We start from the raw sequence: 17,488 nt of genomic DNA, 5'->3' as shown, positions 1-17,488 counted from the left end.
CCCTTCACGACAGGCCATCCACGGTGGCTGGCCGGCGATTTAATTGCAACGTGCAACACATCTGCTGGCTTGTCACACTCGCAAATTAATCTATTACGGCAGACGGCAGTCCTTGAATCTCGAAATGAATTGAGGTTTATGTATTGAGGACTTAAAGAATCATAGCTTTTTGAATATAATATATTATAAAAATTGTTTATTATTCTCTCCTACAATATATACCTATTACTTTGTCTTCATGAAGCTCTACAATTAAAATTCAATACTTATGGGACTTGGGTGTCATAGATTATTCGCATGACGGCTATTTAAGCTCACACATAGAACACACTTTTGAGGGGCTTACATCGGATTATGGGGCACAAAGGCAACAGTAAAATCAACTGGATTCAATAAAGACCACATAACAACAACAAAGGCAAGCTGCTAATTTGTATTGATTTTTTATCGCACTTGCACTTCCTTCCCCATATCCCCCTATATTTCCCGCCCGATTTTATACAACTCTTTGTTGGTATGGTTCGTTTGTTTGTTTTGAACTTTCCCATGCATAAATTTTGCATATTAATTGAGTGGCTGTCATGAATATGTCTGTGCCACATCCACCCCCATCCGAGGATATCCCCACTCTCCGCCTAATATCACTCATTAGTTGGCCTAAAAAAAAAAGCCATCAGGCTTTGATTAACATTTTGTGCACACAAATGCCAGCCGGCCAAATGCGAAAGCGGCTAAATGAGTTGCATCTAATTGAGTGACAAACACGCCACAACACCATCAGCAAACCCACAGGCCACCTCTCACAAACTGTGCCAATTTGTTTTAAAATGCATCATCCCGGCGCCCAATCAGCTCGCCACTCGCTCCAACACCCCACTTATCCCCATCTCAGTCCATAGTCCACACTCCAGAATCCAGTGTACAGTGTCCAGGGTCCAGTGTCCACTGTCCACTGTCCAGAGCCTGCTCTGGACTGTTTTTCAATTTGCATGCAAGCGTAAATTACTCTCTGTTCGAAAAACTCCTTCTTCCTCGGAATTGAGCCCCCCTTGATGTCCTTCAGGAGAAGTCTCCCCGTCGGTTAAAAGGTTGGTCCTTTGGTATTGGTTACGTTTTATATGCAGATTGCCTTCACCAGCCAGCTCACTTAACTTTGGAGCATTGCGGCCTGTCGGAATCTGGGCTCTTCTTCGTGCCTTAAATATCTTTCTTTGCGTATCTTGGTTATGAGCATAAAACACGTTTTTTGGCACTCCATTTGTCATTAAGCTACCAATTTGTTCGGCTTTAAAAACATCTCAAATTTCTTGTTTGGAGGGCGACGGGAGTAGCTTAAAATTAACAAGGCCAAGAGGCAAGAGGACGAGCCAGCTTTCGGGGATGAGAATTAATCGTCGCCTGAAAATTAAGGTAAAGCCGGCTGAATGACTATAATTATGAGTTCAGAACAAAAAGGAGTTCCACTCAAGCCATATTTATAAAAACTGACGAAATTTGAGTGTTAAATTATGGCTAAGTGAGAGCTCAAGAACTTTTAAGTAGCTTTGAGGACTTGCTTTTAATTTGCAAGAAAAAATTTATAATAATCTTTTGGAACAGTAAAGCTGTCTTCTTAGTAACCAATACCACATATTTTCTATCCATTGGTAACAATCTACAACTTTATTACCAACTAGAGCAATTTCACGGATGCGGTTTCGCGTTATCCACTCTTTGGTCGAATTTCAGAGGAAATGCAAAAGCCAGCAGTGATATATATTCATGTGATCTGGGCGCCAGTCATGTGTGCGATTCGCATGCCTAAGCAACTCATCCAGCTACCCACTAAAGCGAGCTCTGAGCCCGGCCCAAAGCCCTCGGAAGAGGGCCAACAATGTAAAACAACTTGTAGAATGGCCATAACAATTATAAAACACGAACACGAGCTGATGGGGTGGGAAAGGGGGATACCAGTGGGGAATCGGGGGCACGTCTGCGGTTGGCAACTTGAATTACATCGCCGGGTCATTTGGAGAATTCTGCACTGCACTGGCATCGCCACACTTCGCAGCATTTCCAAGTGTCGCCCGGGCCCGGGCCGAGGCTGGGTATCTTTGTGCGGCTTGCGAGGTGACAACAGCGACAGGCAAACGTCAATTTGTATAAATGTTTGCAATTGCCACCGTTTGCGGTGGAATCGTTAAAAATAAAACATGCAAATAGTTGATCGATGCGGGGGACGAGTGCATCTCGACCCTAAGTTCGCGAGTATCTGTATCTAGAGAATTGCGGAAGGAGCCGAGGAGAGTGAGAGATGTGAGGCAGAGCGAGAGCAATCATAAATAAATATTTGCCGGTTTCCTTGGCATTTACATTTTCTCTGTTTCTGTATTTTGTTTGCCTTTCTGGCCCGTGTTTGTTGGCGTTTTTTGAGAGCGAATCGAGAACTCGAAAGCCGTGCGGCGGATCCAAACAAGTTTCGCTTCGGTTGCGTATCTGCCAGATACTCTTCGCTCGTCGCTCTTCGCTAATTGATTTACGAGTATGCAACTGAAGTCGGCCTGCGAAGCCAATGCCTGCAGCCACGATCTTTCGACACTCTTCCTAAATGTTGGCTGAAATGCGTGTGAACCGAGCTATGAATATGCATGAAGTATGGCTACAATGATTTTTTGAATTCCAGCCGTTATTGATATTGAGGAATGGAATTCAAGCTTAATTTGTTTTTGCCGCAGGTTCTAAATTCCACTGATGCCGAATACAATCGATGCTTTCTTATCTTTCACAGTCAGAACAAGAAAACAAAATAAATTGGTCGAAAATCGATCAAAAATGTTGTTCAGAGGTTTTGATGCAGATTTACAGCAAGATTTTGACACAGATCAGTGGAGAATCGATCTAAAAATCTTTAGAGGTATTCCGCTTAATAAAATGGCCAAAGATATGGCCTTCGCTGAAAGCTATATTGTCCTTCCCAAGCAGTTTACACAATTTTAAAGGGAACAAAGGGGATAATTTTTTTCCCAAAAAAATGAGCAAAAATCGGGAAAAACATTGTCTCTTTGGAGTTTGATGCAGATCGATGGAAAATCGATCTACAAATCGTTTAAGGTACTCCGCTTGAGAATCGGGCAAGTATTGGCAAAGACATGGACTTCGCTATGAGCTATATTGTCCTTCCTACGCATTTTGCACATTTTGAAGGGTATCCCCCACAAAAGTTGAAAAAAAATCGAAAAAATATTTTGTTTCTGGATTTTGATGAAGATCGATGGAGAATCGATCTACAAATCGTTTAAGGTACTCCGCTTGAGAATCGGGCAATTATTGGCAAAGATATGGGCTTCGCTGTGAGCTATATTGTCCTTCCTTTTGAAGGGTATCCCCCACCAAAGTTGAGAAAAAATCGAAAAAAATATTTTGTTTCTGGATTTTAATGCAGATCGATGGAAAATCGATCTACAAATCGTTTAAGGTACTCCGCTTGAGAATCGGGCAAGTATTGGCAAAGACATGGACTTCGCTATGAGCTATATTGTCCTTCCTACGCATTTTGCACATTTTGAAGGGTATCCCCCACAAAAGTTGAGAAAAAATCGAAAAAATATTTTGTTTCTGGATTTTAATGCAGATCAATTATTGGCAAAGATATGGGCTTCGCTGTGAGCTATATTGTCCTTCCTTTTGAAGGGTATCCCCCACAAAAGTTGAGAAAAAATCGAAAAAATATTTTGTTTCTGGATTTTAATGCAGATCGATGGAGAATCGATCTACAAATCGTTTAAGGTATTCCGCTTGAGAATCGGGCAAGTATTGACAAAGATATGGGCTTCGCTGTGAGCTATATTGTCCTTCCTACGCATTTTGCACATTTTGAAGGGTATCCCCCACAAAAGTTGAGAAAAAATCGAAAAAATATTTTGTTTCTGGATTTTAATGCAGATCAATTATTGGCAAAGATATGGGCTTCGCTGTGAGCTATATTGTCCTTCCTTTTGAAGGGTATCCCCCACAAAAGTTGAGAAAAAATCGAAAAAATATTTTGTTTCTGGATTTTAATGCAGATCGATGGAGAATCGATCTACAAATCGTTTAAGGTATTCCGCTTGAGAATCGGGCAAGTATTGGCAAAGATATGGACTTCGCTGTGAGCTATATTGTCCTTCCTACGCATTTTGCACATTTTGAAGGGTATCCCCCACAAAAGTTGAAAAAAAATCGAAAAAATATTTTGTTTCTGGATTTTGATGAAGATCGATGGAGAATCGATCTACAAATCGTTTAAGGTACTCCGCTTGAGAATCGGGCAATTATTGGCAAAGATATGGGCTTCGCTGTGAGCTATATTGTCCTTCCTTTTGAAGGGTATCCCCCACCAAAGTTGAGAAAAAATCGAAAAAAATATTTTGTTTCTGGATTTTAATGCAGATCGATGGAAAATCGATCTACAAATCGTTTAAGGTACTCCGCTTGAGAATCGGGCAAGTATTGGCAAAGACATGGACTTCGCTATGAGCTATATTGTCCTTCCTACGCATTTTGCACATTTTGAAGGGTATCCCCCACAAAAGTTGAAAAAAAATCGAAAAAATATTTTGTTTCTGGATTTTGATGCAGATCGATGGAGAATCGATCTACAAATCGTTTAAGGTACTCCGCTTGAGAATCGGGCAAGTATTGACAAAGATATGGGCTTCGCTGTGAGCTATATTGTCCTTCCTACGCATTTTGCACATTTTGAAGGGTATCCCCCACAAAAGTTGAGAAAAAATCGAAAAAATATTTTGTTTCTGGATTTTAATGCAGATCAATTATTGGCAAAGATATGGGCTTCGCTGTGAGCTATATTGTCCTTCCTTTTGAAGGGTATCCCCCACAAAAGTTGAAAAAAAATCGAAAAAATATTTTGTTTCTGGATTTTGATGCAGATCGATGGAAAATCGATCTACAAATCGTTTAAGGTACTCCGCCTGAGAATCGGGGAATTATTGGCAAAGATATGGGCTTCGCTGTGAGCTATATTGTCCTTCCTACGCATTTTGCACATTTTGAAGGGTATCCCCCACCAAAGTTGAGAAAAAATCGAAAAAAATATTTTGTTTCTGGATTTTAATGCAGGTCGATAGAACATCGATCTACAAATCGTTTAAGGTACTCCGCTTGAGAATCGGGCAAGTATTGGCAAAGATATGGACTTCGCTGTGAGCTATATTGTCCTTCCTACGCATTTTGCACTTTTTAAAGGGTATCCCCCACAAAAGTTGAGAAAAAATCGAAAAAATATTTTGTTTCTGGATTTTGATGCAGATCGATGGAGAATCGATCTACAAATCGTTTAAGCTACTCCGCTTGAGAATCGGGCAAGTATTGGCAAAGATATGGACTTCGCTGTGAGCTATATTGTCCTTCCTACGCATTTTGCACTTTTTGAAGGGTATCCCCCACAAAAGTTAAGAAAAAATCGAAAAAATATTTTGTTTCTGGATTTTGATGCAGATTAATGGGAAATCGATCTACAAATCGTTTAAGCTACTCCGCTTGAGAATCGGGCAAGTATTGACAAAGATATGGTCTTCGCTGTGAGCTATATTGTCCTTCCTACGCATTTTGCACATTTTGAAGGGTATCCCCCACAAAAGTTGAGAAAAAATCGAAAAAATATTTTGTTTCTGGATTTTAATGCAGATCGATGGAGAATCGATCTACAAATCGTTTAAGGTACTCTGCTTGAGAATCGGGCAAGTATTGGCAAAGATATGGACTTCGCTGTGAGCTATATTGTCCTTCCTACGCATTTTGCACTTTTTAAAGGGTATCCCCCACAAAAGTTGAGAAAAAATCGAAAAAATATTTTGTTTCTGGATTTTGATGCAGATCGATGGAGAATCGATCTACAAATCGTTTAAGCTACTCTGCTTGAGAATCGGGCAAGTATTGGCAAAGATATGGACTTCGCTGTGAGCTATATGGTCCTTCCTACGCATTTTGCACATTTTGAAGGGTATCCCCCACCAAAGTTGAGAAAAAATCGAAAAAAATATTTTGTTTCTGGATTTTAATGCAGGTCGATAGAACATCGATCTACAAATCGTTTAAGGTACTCCGCTTGAGAATCGGATATGTATTGGCAAAGATATGGACTTCGCTGTGAGCTATATGGTCCTTCCTACGCATTTTGCACATTTTGAAGGGTATCCCCCACAAAAGTTGAGAAAAAATCGAAAAAATATTTTGTTTCTGGATTTTAATGCAGATCGATGGAGAATCGATCTACAAATCGTTTAAGCTACTCTGCTTGAGAATCGGGCAAGTATTGGCAAAGATATGGACTTCGCTGTGAGCTATATGGTCCTTCCTACGCATTTTGCACATTTTGAAGGGTATCCCCCACCAAAGTTGAGAAAAAATCGAAAAAAATATTTTGTTTCTGGATTTTAATGCAGGTCGATAGAACATCGATCTACAAATCGTTTAAGGTACTCCGCTTGAGAATCGGATATGTATTGGCAAAGATATGGACTTCGCTGTGAGCTATATGGTCCTTCCTACGCATTTTGCACATTTTGAAGGGTATCCCCCACAAAAGTTGAGAAAAAATCGAAAAAATATTTTGTTTCTGGATTTTAATGCAGATCGATGGAGAATCGATCTACAAATCGTTTAAGGTACTCCGCTTGAGAATCGGGCAAGTATTGACAAAGATATGGTCTTCGCTGTGAGCTATATTGTCCTTCCTACGCATTTTGCACATTTTGAAGGGTATCCCCCACAAAAGTTGAGAAAAAATCGAAAAAATATTTTGTTTCTGGATTTTAATGCAGATCGATGGAGAATCGATCTACAAATCGTTTAAGGTACTCTGCTTGAGAATCGGGCAAGTATTGGCAAAGATATGGACTTCGCTGTGAGCTATATTGTCCTTCCTACGCATTTTGCACTTTTTAAAGGGTATCCCCCACAAAAGTTGAGAAAAAATCGAAAAAATATTTTGTTTCTGGATTTTGATGCAGATCGATGGAGAATCGATCTACAAATCGTTTAAGCTACTCTGCTTGAGAATCGGGCAAGTATTGGCAAAGATATGGACTTCGCTGTGAGCTATATGGTCCTTCCTACGCATTTTGCACATTTTGAAGGGTATCCCCCACAAAAGTTGAGAAAAAATCGAAAAAATATTTTGTTTCTGGATTTTAATGCAGATCGATGGAGAATCGATCTACAAATCGTTTAAGGTACTCTGCTTGAGAATCGGGCAAGTATTGGCAAAGATATGGACTTCGCTGTGAGCTATATTGTCCTTCCTACGCATTTTGCACTTTTTAAAGGGTATCCCCCACAAAAGTTGAAAAAAAATCGAAAAAATATTTTGTTTCTGGATTTTGATGCAGATCGATGGAGAATCGATCTACAAATCGTTTAAGCTACTCTGCTTGAGAATCGGGCAAGTATTGGCAAAGATATGGACTTCGCTGTGAGCTATATGGTCCTTCCTACGCATTTTGCACATTTTGAAGGGTATGCCCCACAAAAGTTGAGACAAAAAATCGAAAAAATATTTTGTTTCTGGATTTTGATGCAGATCGATGGAGAATCGATCTACAAATCGTTTAAGCTACTCCGCTTGAGAATCGGGCAAGTATTGGCAAAGATATGGACTTCGCTGTGAGCTATATTGTCCTTCCTACGCATTTTGCACATTTTGAAGGGTATCCCCCACAAAAGTTGAGAAAAAATCGAAAAAATATTTTGTTTCTGGATTTTGATGCAGATTAATGGGAAATCGATCTACAAATCGTTTAAGCTACTCCGCTTGAGAATCGGGCAAGTATTGACAAAGATATGGTCTTCGCTGTGAGCTATATTGTCCTTCCTACGCATTTTGCACATTTTGAAGGGTATCCCCCACAAAAGTTGAGAAAAAATCGAAAAAATATTTTGTTTCTGGATTTTAATGCAGATCGATGGAGAATCGATCTACAAATCGTTTAAGGTACTCCGCTTGAGAATCGGGCAAGTATTGGCAAAGATATGGACTTCGCTGTGAGCTATATGGTCCTTCCTACGCATTTTGCACATTTTGAAGGGTATCCCCCACCAAAGTTGAGAAAAAATCGAAAAAAATATTTTGTTTCTGGATTTTAATGCAGATCGATGGAGAATCGATCTACAAATCGTTTAAGGTACTCTGCTTGAGAATCGGGCAAGTATTGGCAAAGATATGGACTTCGCTGTGAGCTATATTGTCCTTCCTACGCATTTTGCACTTTTTAAAGGGTATCCCCCACAAAAGTTGAAAAAAAATCGAAAAAATATTTTGTTTCTGGATTTTGATGCAGATCGATGGAGAATCGATCTACAAATCGTTTAAGCTACTCTGCTTGAGAATCGGGCAAGTATTGGCAAAGATATGGACTTCGCTGTGAGCTATATGGTCCTTCCTACGCATTTTGCACATTTTGAAGGGTATGCCCCACAAAAGTTGAGACAAAAAATCGAAAAAATATTTTGTTTCTGGATTTTGATGCAGATCGATGGAGAATCGATCTACAAATCGTTTAAGCTACTCCGCTTGAGAATCGGGCAAGTATTGGCAAAGATATGGACTTCGCTGTGAGCTATATTGTCCTTCCTACGCATTTTGCACATTTTGAAGGGTATCCCCCACAAAAGTTGAGAAAAAATCGAAAAAATATTTTGTTTCTGGATTTTGATGCAGATTAATGGGAAATCGATCTACAAATCGTTTAAGCTACTCCGCTTGAGAATCGGGCAAGTATTGACAAAGATATGGTCTTCGCTGTGAGCTATATTGTCCTTCCTACGCATTTTGCACATTTTGAAGGGTATCCCCCACAAAAGTTGAGAAAAAATCGAAAAAATATTTTGTTTCTGGATTTTAATGCAGATCGATGGAGAATCGATCTACAAATCGTTTAAGGTACTCCGCTTGAGAATCGGGCAAGTATTGGCAAAGATATGGACTTCGCTGTGAGCTATATTGTCCTTCCTACGCATTTTGCACTTTTTGAAGGGTATCCCCCACAAAAGTTAAGAAAAAATCGAAAAAATATTTTGTTTCTGGATTTTGATGCAGATTAATGGGAAATCGATCTACAAATCGTTTAAGCTACTCCGCTTGAGAATCGGGCAAGTATTGACAAAGATATGGTCTTCGCTGTGAGCTATATTGTCCTTCCTACGCATTTTGCACATTTTGAAGGGTATCCCCCACCAAAGTTGAGAAAAAATCGAAAAAAATATTTTGTTTCTGGATTTTAATGCAGGTCGATAGAACATCGATCTACAAATCGTTTAAGGTACTCCGCTTGAGAATCGGATATGTATTGGCAAAGATATGGTCTTCGCTGTGAGCTTTATTGTCTTCCATATTGTCCAGTTGTACTTAATACTTTTTTGTAAGCTTTATTTCTCTTCAATAAATAAACACAACTGAAATAACATTAAAGTTTAAGCTTGAACATTTTTTTTTACTTGACTTTTTAACCCTTGTATAGTTATCCCTTTGTTTACCTTTTAAACAAAGTTACCAGGTATTTTAATACGTATTACCTAAAGAGAACAAAAAAACATGTTCACATATGTTTTTGCAAAATTACCATAATTTGTACCGAAATTTCGGGTGCGATCATAAGTCTCTCAGTGATCAGCACGATCCTTGAATTTCGGTCTCTCCTTGGCACTGCAATCTTTACAGAAGGCTTCGATTATGTTCACTGCGTGTTCTGCCTCGGGGAGACAGTGACTTTAATGGAACCGTGCTCGAGCTTAATTATCTGAATCTGGCCGAATAAACGATTGCGGCTAGCGATGGAACGGCTGATGAAAAGAAACTTTAAATGTGATAAATGTGAGTGCGGCACACGCAAATCGGGGCACCTGAAGGTGGCATAAATATTCTGATGCGCCGAGCCCGGCGAGCCCGGTCCGATGGAAGCTCGACCTATATCAAAGGCCGTTGGCTAGACGTCCAAACCCGATTCCCCGATTCTGGCCATAAAAGGCTGTACATCTTCTTCGTTCGGGCCCACCGATCCCCTCAAAGAGAAAGAGATTGAGAGCAGGAGAGTGGGAAATTTGGGAGATTGTGAGAGTGCAATTTACGATCGTCATTTGCAGCCGGAGACGTCAATGTACGGCAACAAAGTTGCTCCACTCGACTGCCTCGCAGAGATTCGCAAAGCACATGGAAGCCGAAGAGCTCATGGTAGAAGAGCTCTGGCTAAGAGAGAACAACTTTTTTTTTTAATATTTTGTAGCCCCACAGCTCTTACGGTTTTGTGGGGCAAATGCACTTTTCCAATCTCCCAGACTTGTTTCACTCGCACGCTCTTTTACTCTCAAGATGCTTTCGTTTAAGTGCCCCCGAATACCTTTCTTTTTTCGATCTTATTAGTTTTTATTCTTAATTTGATAAAACAAAAATTAAAGTTTATTCTTTAATTATTTCAAGCGTAATTTCTTTGATATTTAAAAGGTATAAATTCTTAAAGCCCAATTCTATTCAAGCGCCGTAGTTTAGAATCAACTTAAAAAATGTATTGCCTACTTCAGGGATGCCGGAAATACAGACTTTGTATTGTAACCATCCTTCGTAATTATGAAAAGCAAATTTATTATATCAATAAAAGAAATAAATACTTAAATAAGTAAATAATTTGACTGTAATTTTTTATTATTACTATTTTAAGAAAATCATTAAAAATTGGAAACAATCTATAGTGGATCCAGTAGTTGCTAAGGCCGACTACGCCCGCAATCGTTTTATTTTTTGCACTGCAGCGAAGTGCAAATACCAAAAGCGTTGCGACGACAGTCGGTGGGTCCGTCTCTCTGCCAGCTAAACACATGCTCAGACCGCGGCCCGCGGCCCGTCCCTGCCACCCATGCCCCCGTGGGTCGGCTGTCGGACTGGTCCGGGTGCTCAGAGCTTGGAGCTTCAGTGCTCCGCAACCAGTTTGTTGGCATCGATCGTCCTTTGCGCTCGTGCACGCTGCTCGGTTGGCGAGCTTCGCGTTCCGTGCTCGAATTCGCAATCTTAACCCGCACCGAAACCGAATCAAAACTGGAGCGAAATGTGATAGTTTTTTTGTAGTGCTACCCAGTCTGAAAATATCTCTAGATTCTAAAATCAGCATAAAACGCGAGTGATGGAAGGGGCAATAAATTCAAGCTACTAGTGCCATGCCAAACGAATTTGTACCCTTAAGATAACAAATAATAATATTCACCGCTGGCTCCTCTACCGGGAACTCTCACTCTCGGTCTCAGTCTCAGTGCCCAACGATCCCCAACGCTCTCGCAGATCGTCACCGATTCTCTCACATCTCATCTCGCTTGCATAACCGAGAGCCGTGTACTTGGAAGGCGCAAAAACACAAAAACAAAAAAAAAACAAAAAACGCAAATATAGATGCAGATACGGATAAACAAAAGATAAAACTAGTCGGCAAGTCGGCAGATAGTCTGACCGAGGTATAGTCCGACTGGCTGCATTTCGCCTGGTTGCTGCGGTAAGTGAACAATGAGTTATGACTGCTTTGCTACCACATGTTAGTGGCATGCCACATAGTTCCCCTCTCCGACCCCTGGTCGTCACTCTCCGGCCTGCCCGCTTTGGGGGCGTTGCAAACTGCCTTGTAATTGCCTGACATAAATGCCCGTGTGTACAAGGCTTAATGGCGATAGCGGCAGGTACGCTCCGCGATTGTCATCTACAATGGCAGTATGGGGCAGTTCTTGGGTCAGGCGGGGATCGGGATCGGGCCATTGTCTGCCTTGCCTGCCGGTCACTGCTACCAAAATTGTACAGGAAACTTTGCCGGCTTACCCGGAGCAGCAAGTCGTGTTTCGCGGTCGCCTTCGCATTCGTAGAAAAGCAGAAAAAAATCCAGTCTTTGCCTACAAAACCCTATTAGGATAGAGTAGGCTAATGTGGGGGAGATGGCAGCATATAAGGAATCTGGACTCAAGTCAGTGACTCCGGAGGCAAATGCAAATGGAGACAAAGCCCCGAAGAAGGAAAGAATTTTATTATAATTCCATTTGAAAGTTCAGTTCCATCCGGTTTACATCGATTTAGTTAAGACTTACGATCGCTCACGTTTACCTCGAGGTCCACTAGCTACGCACACCTTGGTCTGCACCTTGCTTGCCTCTTTGTGATTACCATATAAATGACTTGAGATGGGTTTGCCATTTAATAACCTAAGCCGGGCTTATATCTTTACAATAAATTAATTAAGCAGGCCTGATCTCCCCGAAGCTCCCATAACATAATTACCTAAAATATAAAATTCGCATTCCGCTGATACGAGTCCCAGAGTGTCTTGCTCTTCGCGGGGCTCCTCCAGCAGTGCTCGTTCTCTCGATCTCTCGGCAAATACAAATTAGTTGCGACATGCGAGATAAGCAATCGTGTGCAGTTTTTTAATACAACGAGGCGGGCAGAAGTAACAACGATTTCCCGTGGCCCCAGGGGCGGTGGAAGAAAGAGGGCGGGACACGAATGCGGGCCCGCTATCAGTTCATCTTCCATGCTCAATTACCTCTCTTGGCCAGAGTGTGGCATTAACTCTTTAGACACCCAGAATTAAGCCATTACAGTTGGCCGAAATTGAAGCAAACAAACATTTCGTGCCATTCTGCTAATCAGCTCAAATACCTGACCATTAGTTAAGAGCCCCCATGTCTCTTTTTGAACAAGAATAGCAATCATTTCTTATCAGTGGCTAACAAATTATACTAAATACTAAACATGAAATGTTCGTACATACATATATGGGTCATGGAACCTGGCCAATAGATAAGCAAGTACAATGAATCACCCTAATGTCACACTATTTGCAAATTAGATTAAACTCGAATTAAACACACCTGCATGCAAGGGTAATCGCTCAATTTATGACAATGAATACGAAATTCCCTTCCTTGATTTGATAAGAATGTAATTAAATGCATTTGAATTAGCAATAAGAACTGTCTTTGAAAACAAAAGTAAATAGAAATATTCAGTGAGAAAAATTTTTGAACATTAGAAATATTTGAAAATAATGTTATTTAAAAAAATTGTTATGTTTCAAAAATACTATGTGATTTATTTAATAAAAAGCGTTAAAAAGACCTAAGAAACATATAATTAATACCATATCTTTTTATAGCTATACAATATCTTTAAGATACAAATTTTCTATATAATATATTAAATACTTCGAAGCCTTATATAACTAAAATGATTCCAATTTAATATTGTTAGTCATATAATAACGACTAGATACCCTTCGGCAAGTTGCACAAGCCTCTGATAGGCCATAATACCCCCAGGGCTATCTCGAAAGCTGCACATCACTCATACGCCCTTTGGTACGAAGGAATGACCAAAACAAACGCAATAAAGTTCGCAGCACAAAGCGGAAATGAAATTAAACAAAGCAAACGGTGAAAAAAAAATACGTGGGAGCGCTGCAACTCAGTGCAGGTCGAACTGCAACTCGAACAAGTTGCAAGTCGCAGTGCGACTTCGACAACCAACTGCCAACACAAGAACTGCAACGAAAGCGATAACAACAAAAGCAACAAACACGACAACAACAACAATGCCGAGCTGCCAGCCAATGTGTGTAAGGCTGCCTATGTACAAGGGCTGTGTCTGTTTGTCGCTGCGCCTTTGTGAGAGTGCTGGCAGCGGTGTGTGTGAGTGTGTGTATCAGTGTGCAGCCCCCCATTTCTCCAAATGCACGCAACGTCAACGGGGCACAGTGTCTACAAAATATATTTCTTTAAACAATTTTTACAATTTAATTAAATTTTAAACAAGACTAGGGTAGTATAAGAGATTCATAAAAATTAATGAAACTAATTTAATTTAATATTATCTTAATATCAGCAAGCCAAGATAAAAGTATTGCATATTTATGGGAGTCATGTTTGAAAAGGGAAGTATTAAAAGGCTCTCTTAGACTAAGAATGCCATATTCTTTTTTTTAGTCCCATTTAGGAAATTGTAAAAAATAATATAAATAAACATTTTAAATATAAATAAATATTTTAAAAAATAATATAAATAAATAATAAAATATTATTAAATTAGAATTATAATTGAAAGGACTTTCGAGTCACTGTGACTGTTTGGCCCAGAGCTGCTCTTGCTCTCTCGATGCGATTTTCGGTTCCGTTTCGTTGGCGGTGCCGCTTCCACGCAAACAAACACAGCCAAACATCCCGCTCGCTCACAAACACCAGCAGACACACACGCACACAGGCGCAGCAGCACCACTACCACTAGTGCAGCCAGCGCTCGACGCTTTGCCGAGTTCTTTGCATCCGCGTCTTGCGGCCCAATGTGAGTTGCCTTGTGCATGCCAAAGATTTCAGATCGGAAAGCAGCAGCAGCAGCACCAGAAGCAAAAAAAGCTCGGCTCGCGACCCGCGGAACGATTTTGAGAGAAGTCATCCATTCTGAAATACTTGTGATCTGGGGCCGCCCTATAAATATTGATTTCCGCGGTGCCATTGTTGCGGAATTAAACGCCCTAATAGACTGCAATCATTATCGATTGCATTCCGTTTCTGGTTCTACAGGCGGCAGGTAGCGCGCGTTTACCGGCGGCTTTTCGACACCAAATCGCGATCGCTCTCAATTAAATGTGTGCATTTTTTGTTTATTGTGTGACAATTCTTAATTAATATTTTAATCGATACAGCCAAGAGTAACTGTATAATTGGAATTGTGGAAATTCAGTGCTTTCAAGTGAAATCTTAGCTACTTATACTATTTAACTCCCATTTAAAGTTATCTGGAAAATACAAAATATTTATAATATTTCTAACCAATACAAAAACCTATTAAAAAGTTAACTCTGAAAATATTATAATCAAATATCACATACAATATCTATAAAGCTTAAAACATATACTTCAAAGGTAAATTGAAAATATTTTTATTTGAAAAGTTATCCGAGTTGTTAACTAGTTTTGAGTTATTGAATGTTGACACTTTAATAACTACAAATATGTTAATCAAAAGACTGGAATTCTCCAAGGGGATTATCACTTTCAAACAGTCTTAATAAATAAATTATAATTTATAAAGAATCTAAGCAATAAACCCCAAGTAGTAGACTGTTTACAGAATAATTTTAAGGCCATTGCGCATACGCCATGTAGCCTCATGATTTTCTTTGTATTTTAACCTAAATGTGATCCCCGAAATATATATTTTAAAACTATTTATTTACGACTGCCCGATAAATTAAAAATGTAATAGCTGCCCAGTTCAAAGAGCGAAAAGTCAAGCAATATTATTATTCTGCGCATCTGCCACTGGCTAATGGGACAAAATTATATACGACCATGACAGATCCACGACTTTTATCTTTACATTGTATCTGGATGTACCACTCCACCTTCTGGTTGTAACTAATATCCAAAACAAATCTAAGCATGCACTTATGTAAATGAGGCGTGGCCGATCGAATCAAAATGATATTTAATAAATTTTATTTCCACACGACATGCGATAGGCGGCGGCCAATCGAAATGGAGTTCGGCCGCCAGCCCACATCTAACTAATTTTAGCAAAAATATGGAAGGCATTTGCCGGCTTAATATTTAAATATAAATGCGAATGCAATTTGTTTGCCAGAGCTAACCGAGCGTGCGAAAAAAAAATATGAAAAAAAACAAACTTTCCCAAACGTAAATTTTAAGTATTTGGCGGCGGGCGGAAATAAAATAAATTCCACGGGATTACATCAGCTGCCGAGTAGTGCACTCGTTCAAAAATAAACCCCAGTCTCCATATGAATTTTGTTTACAAATTTTAGCCAATTTCATTATTTAATTGTGGCCGCTAAATTATTCCCAGTAATAAGCAAGAATTCTCTCGTTTCTTATCTTTCCAGGTGCTTACAGACTTATGGTAAACAAAAAAATAATGAAAAGTGAAACAAAAATCTTATTACTCCTCATTACTCTGTAGACACTGACAAGATAAAAAAAGTTTAATCGTAATAAAGTTACATTTTTCAATAATATTTAACCCACTTAATGTTTCCAAATATCAACAAAATAAATTAAACTAATCGCTATTGATTAAAATCTATGAATATCGCGAATAATAAATTAAAAAGCCACTGAATCTGTAACAGAAAATGCTTCCAGAACTGGTTTAGACGAGTCAGAAAAGGACGAAACTAACGCAACACTCGAACAATTTCTTAAAGTGCAAGGACCCAAGAAGCTGCAGACATGGTTTCGGAGGAGAACTGGAACAGCGACACCATGTCCGACTCGGACATGATTGATTCCAAGAACGACGTGTGCGGAGGGGCCTCCAGTTCCAGCGGCAGCTCCATCTCCCCGCGGACGCCGCCCAACTGCGCCCGCTGCCGCAACCACGGCTTGAAGATCACCCTGAAGGGCCACAAGCGCTACTGCAAGTACCGCTACTGCACCTGCGAGAAGTGTCGGCTCACGGCGGACCGTCAAAGGGTAATGGCCCTGCAGACGGCCCTGAGGCGGGCCCAGGCCCAGGACGAGCAGCGGGCGCTCCACATGCACGAGGTGCCGCCGACTACAACGGGCACCGCCACTCTGCTCAGCCACCACCACCACGCCGCCGCAGCAGTCGCCGCCGCCCCCGCTCACGTCCACGCCCATGCCCACATGCACGGCGCCCATCACGCCGCCCACGGACACCATTCGCACCACGGCCACGTGCTGCACCACCAGCAAGCGGCAGTGGCAGCCGCAGCGGCGGCACCACCATCCCATTCCGCCGCCACAGCAGCCAGCCTGCACGGCCACGCCCACGCCCATCACGTGCACATGGCCGCAGCGGCCGCGGCCTCAGTGCAGCACCAGCACCACCCTCACTCGCATCACCCCCACCACCAGCAGCCGCCGCACCACCAGCATCCGCAGCAGCAGCAGGGCGCGCTGCGATCGCCGCCGCACAGCGACCACGGCCCGGCCACCAGCAGCTCCGGTGGGGCGGCCAGCTCCAGCAGCACCACCGCTGCCACCTCCAGCAGTGGATCCAGTAGTAATGGAGGAGCTGGCCCCGGATCAGGTGCAGGATCCGCTGGAGGAGGACCCCGGGCAGGCAGCAGCGGCACCTCGGTGATCACCAGCGCTGACCACCACATGACCACCGTGCCGACTCCCGCCCAGTCGTTGGAGGGCTCCTGCGACTCATCGTCACCCTCACCGTCGTCCACTTCCGGCGCCGCCATTTTGCCGATCTCAGTCTCCGTCAACCGGAAGAATGGTGCCAATGTGCCATTAGGTGAGTTTTTTTTATTTGTCTTTTATATTTTCAATATACATAATTTTGATTGTTGAAGGGCAAGCTGTATTTCCAAAATAACTTTCCAAAATTTAAATTTGCATTACGGCCTTTGACCAACATTTTTGATTGATTTTTTATCAGTTTTTTCTTCCAAAAAGTGGGAAGAGCCTAGGAAGGATTAATTTTTTCCATTATGATTGC

The 17,488-nt window shown here is 41.2% G+C and overlaps 1 protein-coding gene across 4 annotated transcripts in view; it reads left to right on the top strand.

Annotated features, from left to right (window-relative positions):
* Positions 1-10,933: 10,933 nt before the first annotated feature.
* Positions 10,934-17,488, top strand: part of LOC6499358 (protein doublesex) — a 37,049-nt gene continuing 30,494 nt past the window's right edge. The window contains exons 1-2 of one of the 4 annotated variants that reach the window (XM_014910546.3): positions 10,934-11,510; positions 15,900-17,284. In XM_014910546.3, coding sequence (XP_014766032.1) covers positions 16,246-17,284 — 1,039 coding nt within the window. In that variant the 5' untranslated portion in view covers positions 10,934-11,510; positions 15,900-16,245. Of the gene's footprint in view, positions 11,511-14,339; positions 14,920-15,899; positions 17,285-17,488 lie in introns of those variants that run through there. The other 3 variants (XM_001954765.4, XM_014910547.3, XM_032449744.2) reach the window with 3 other exon arrangements.

The sequence above is a fragment of the Drosophila ananassae genome, chromosome 2L, assembly GCF_017639315.1.
Source record: "Drosophila ananassae strain 14024-0371.13 chromosome 2L, ASM1763931v2, whole genome shotgun sequence".
NCBI lineage: Eukaryota > Metazoa > Arthropoda > Insecta > Diptera > Drosophilidae > Drosophila > Drosophila ananassae.
This window is presented reverse-complemented; position numbering and strand designations above follow the sequence as displayed.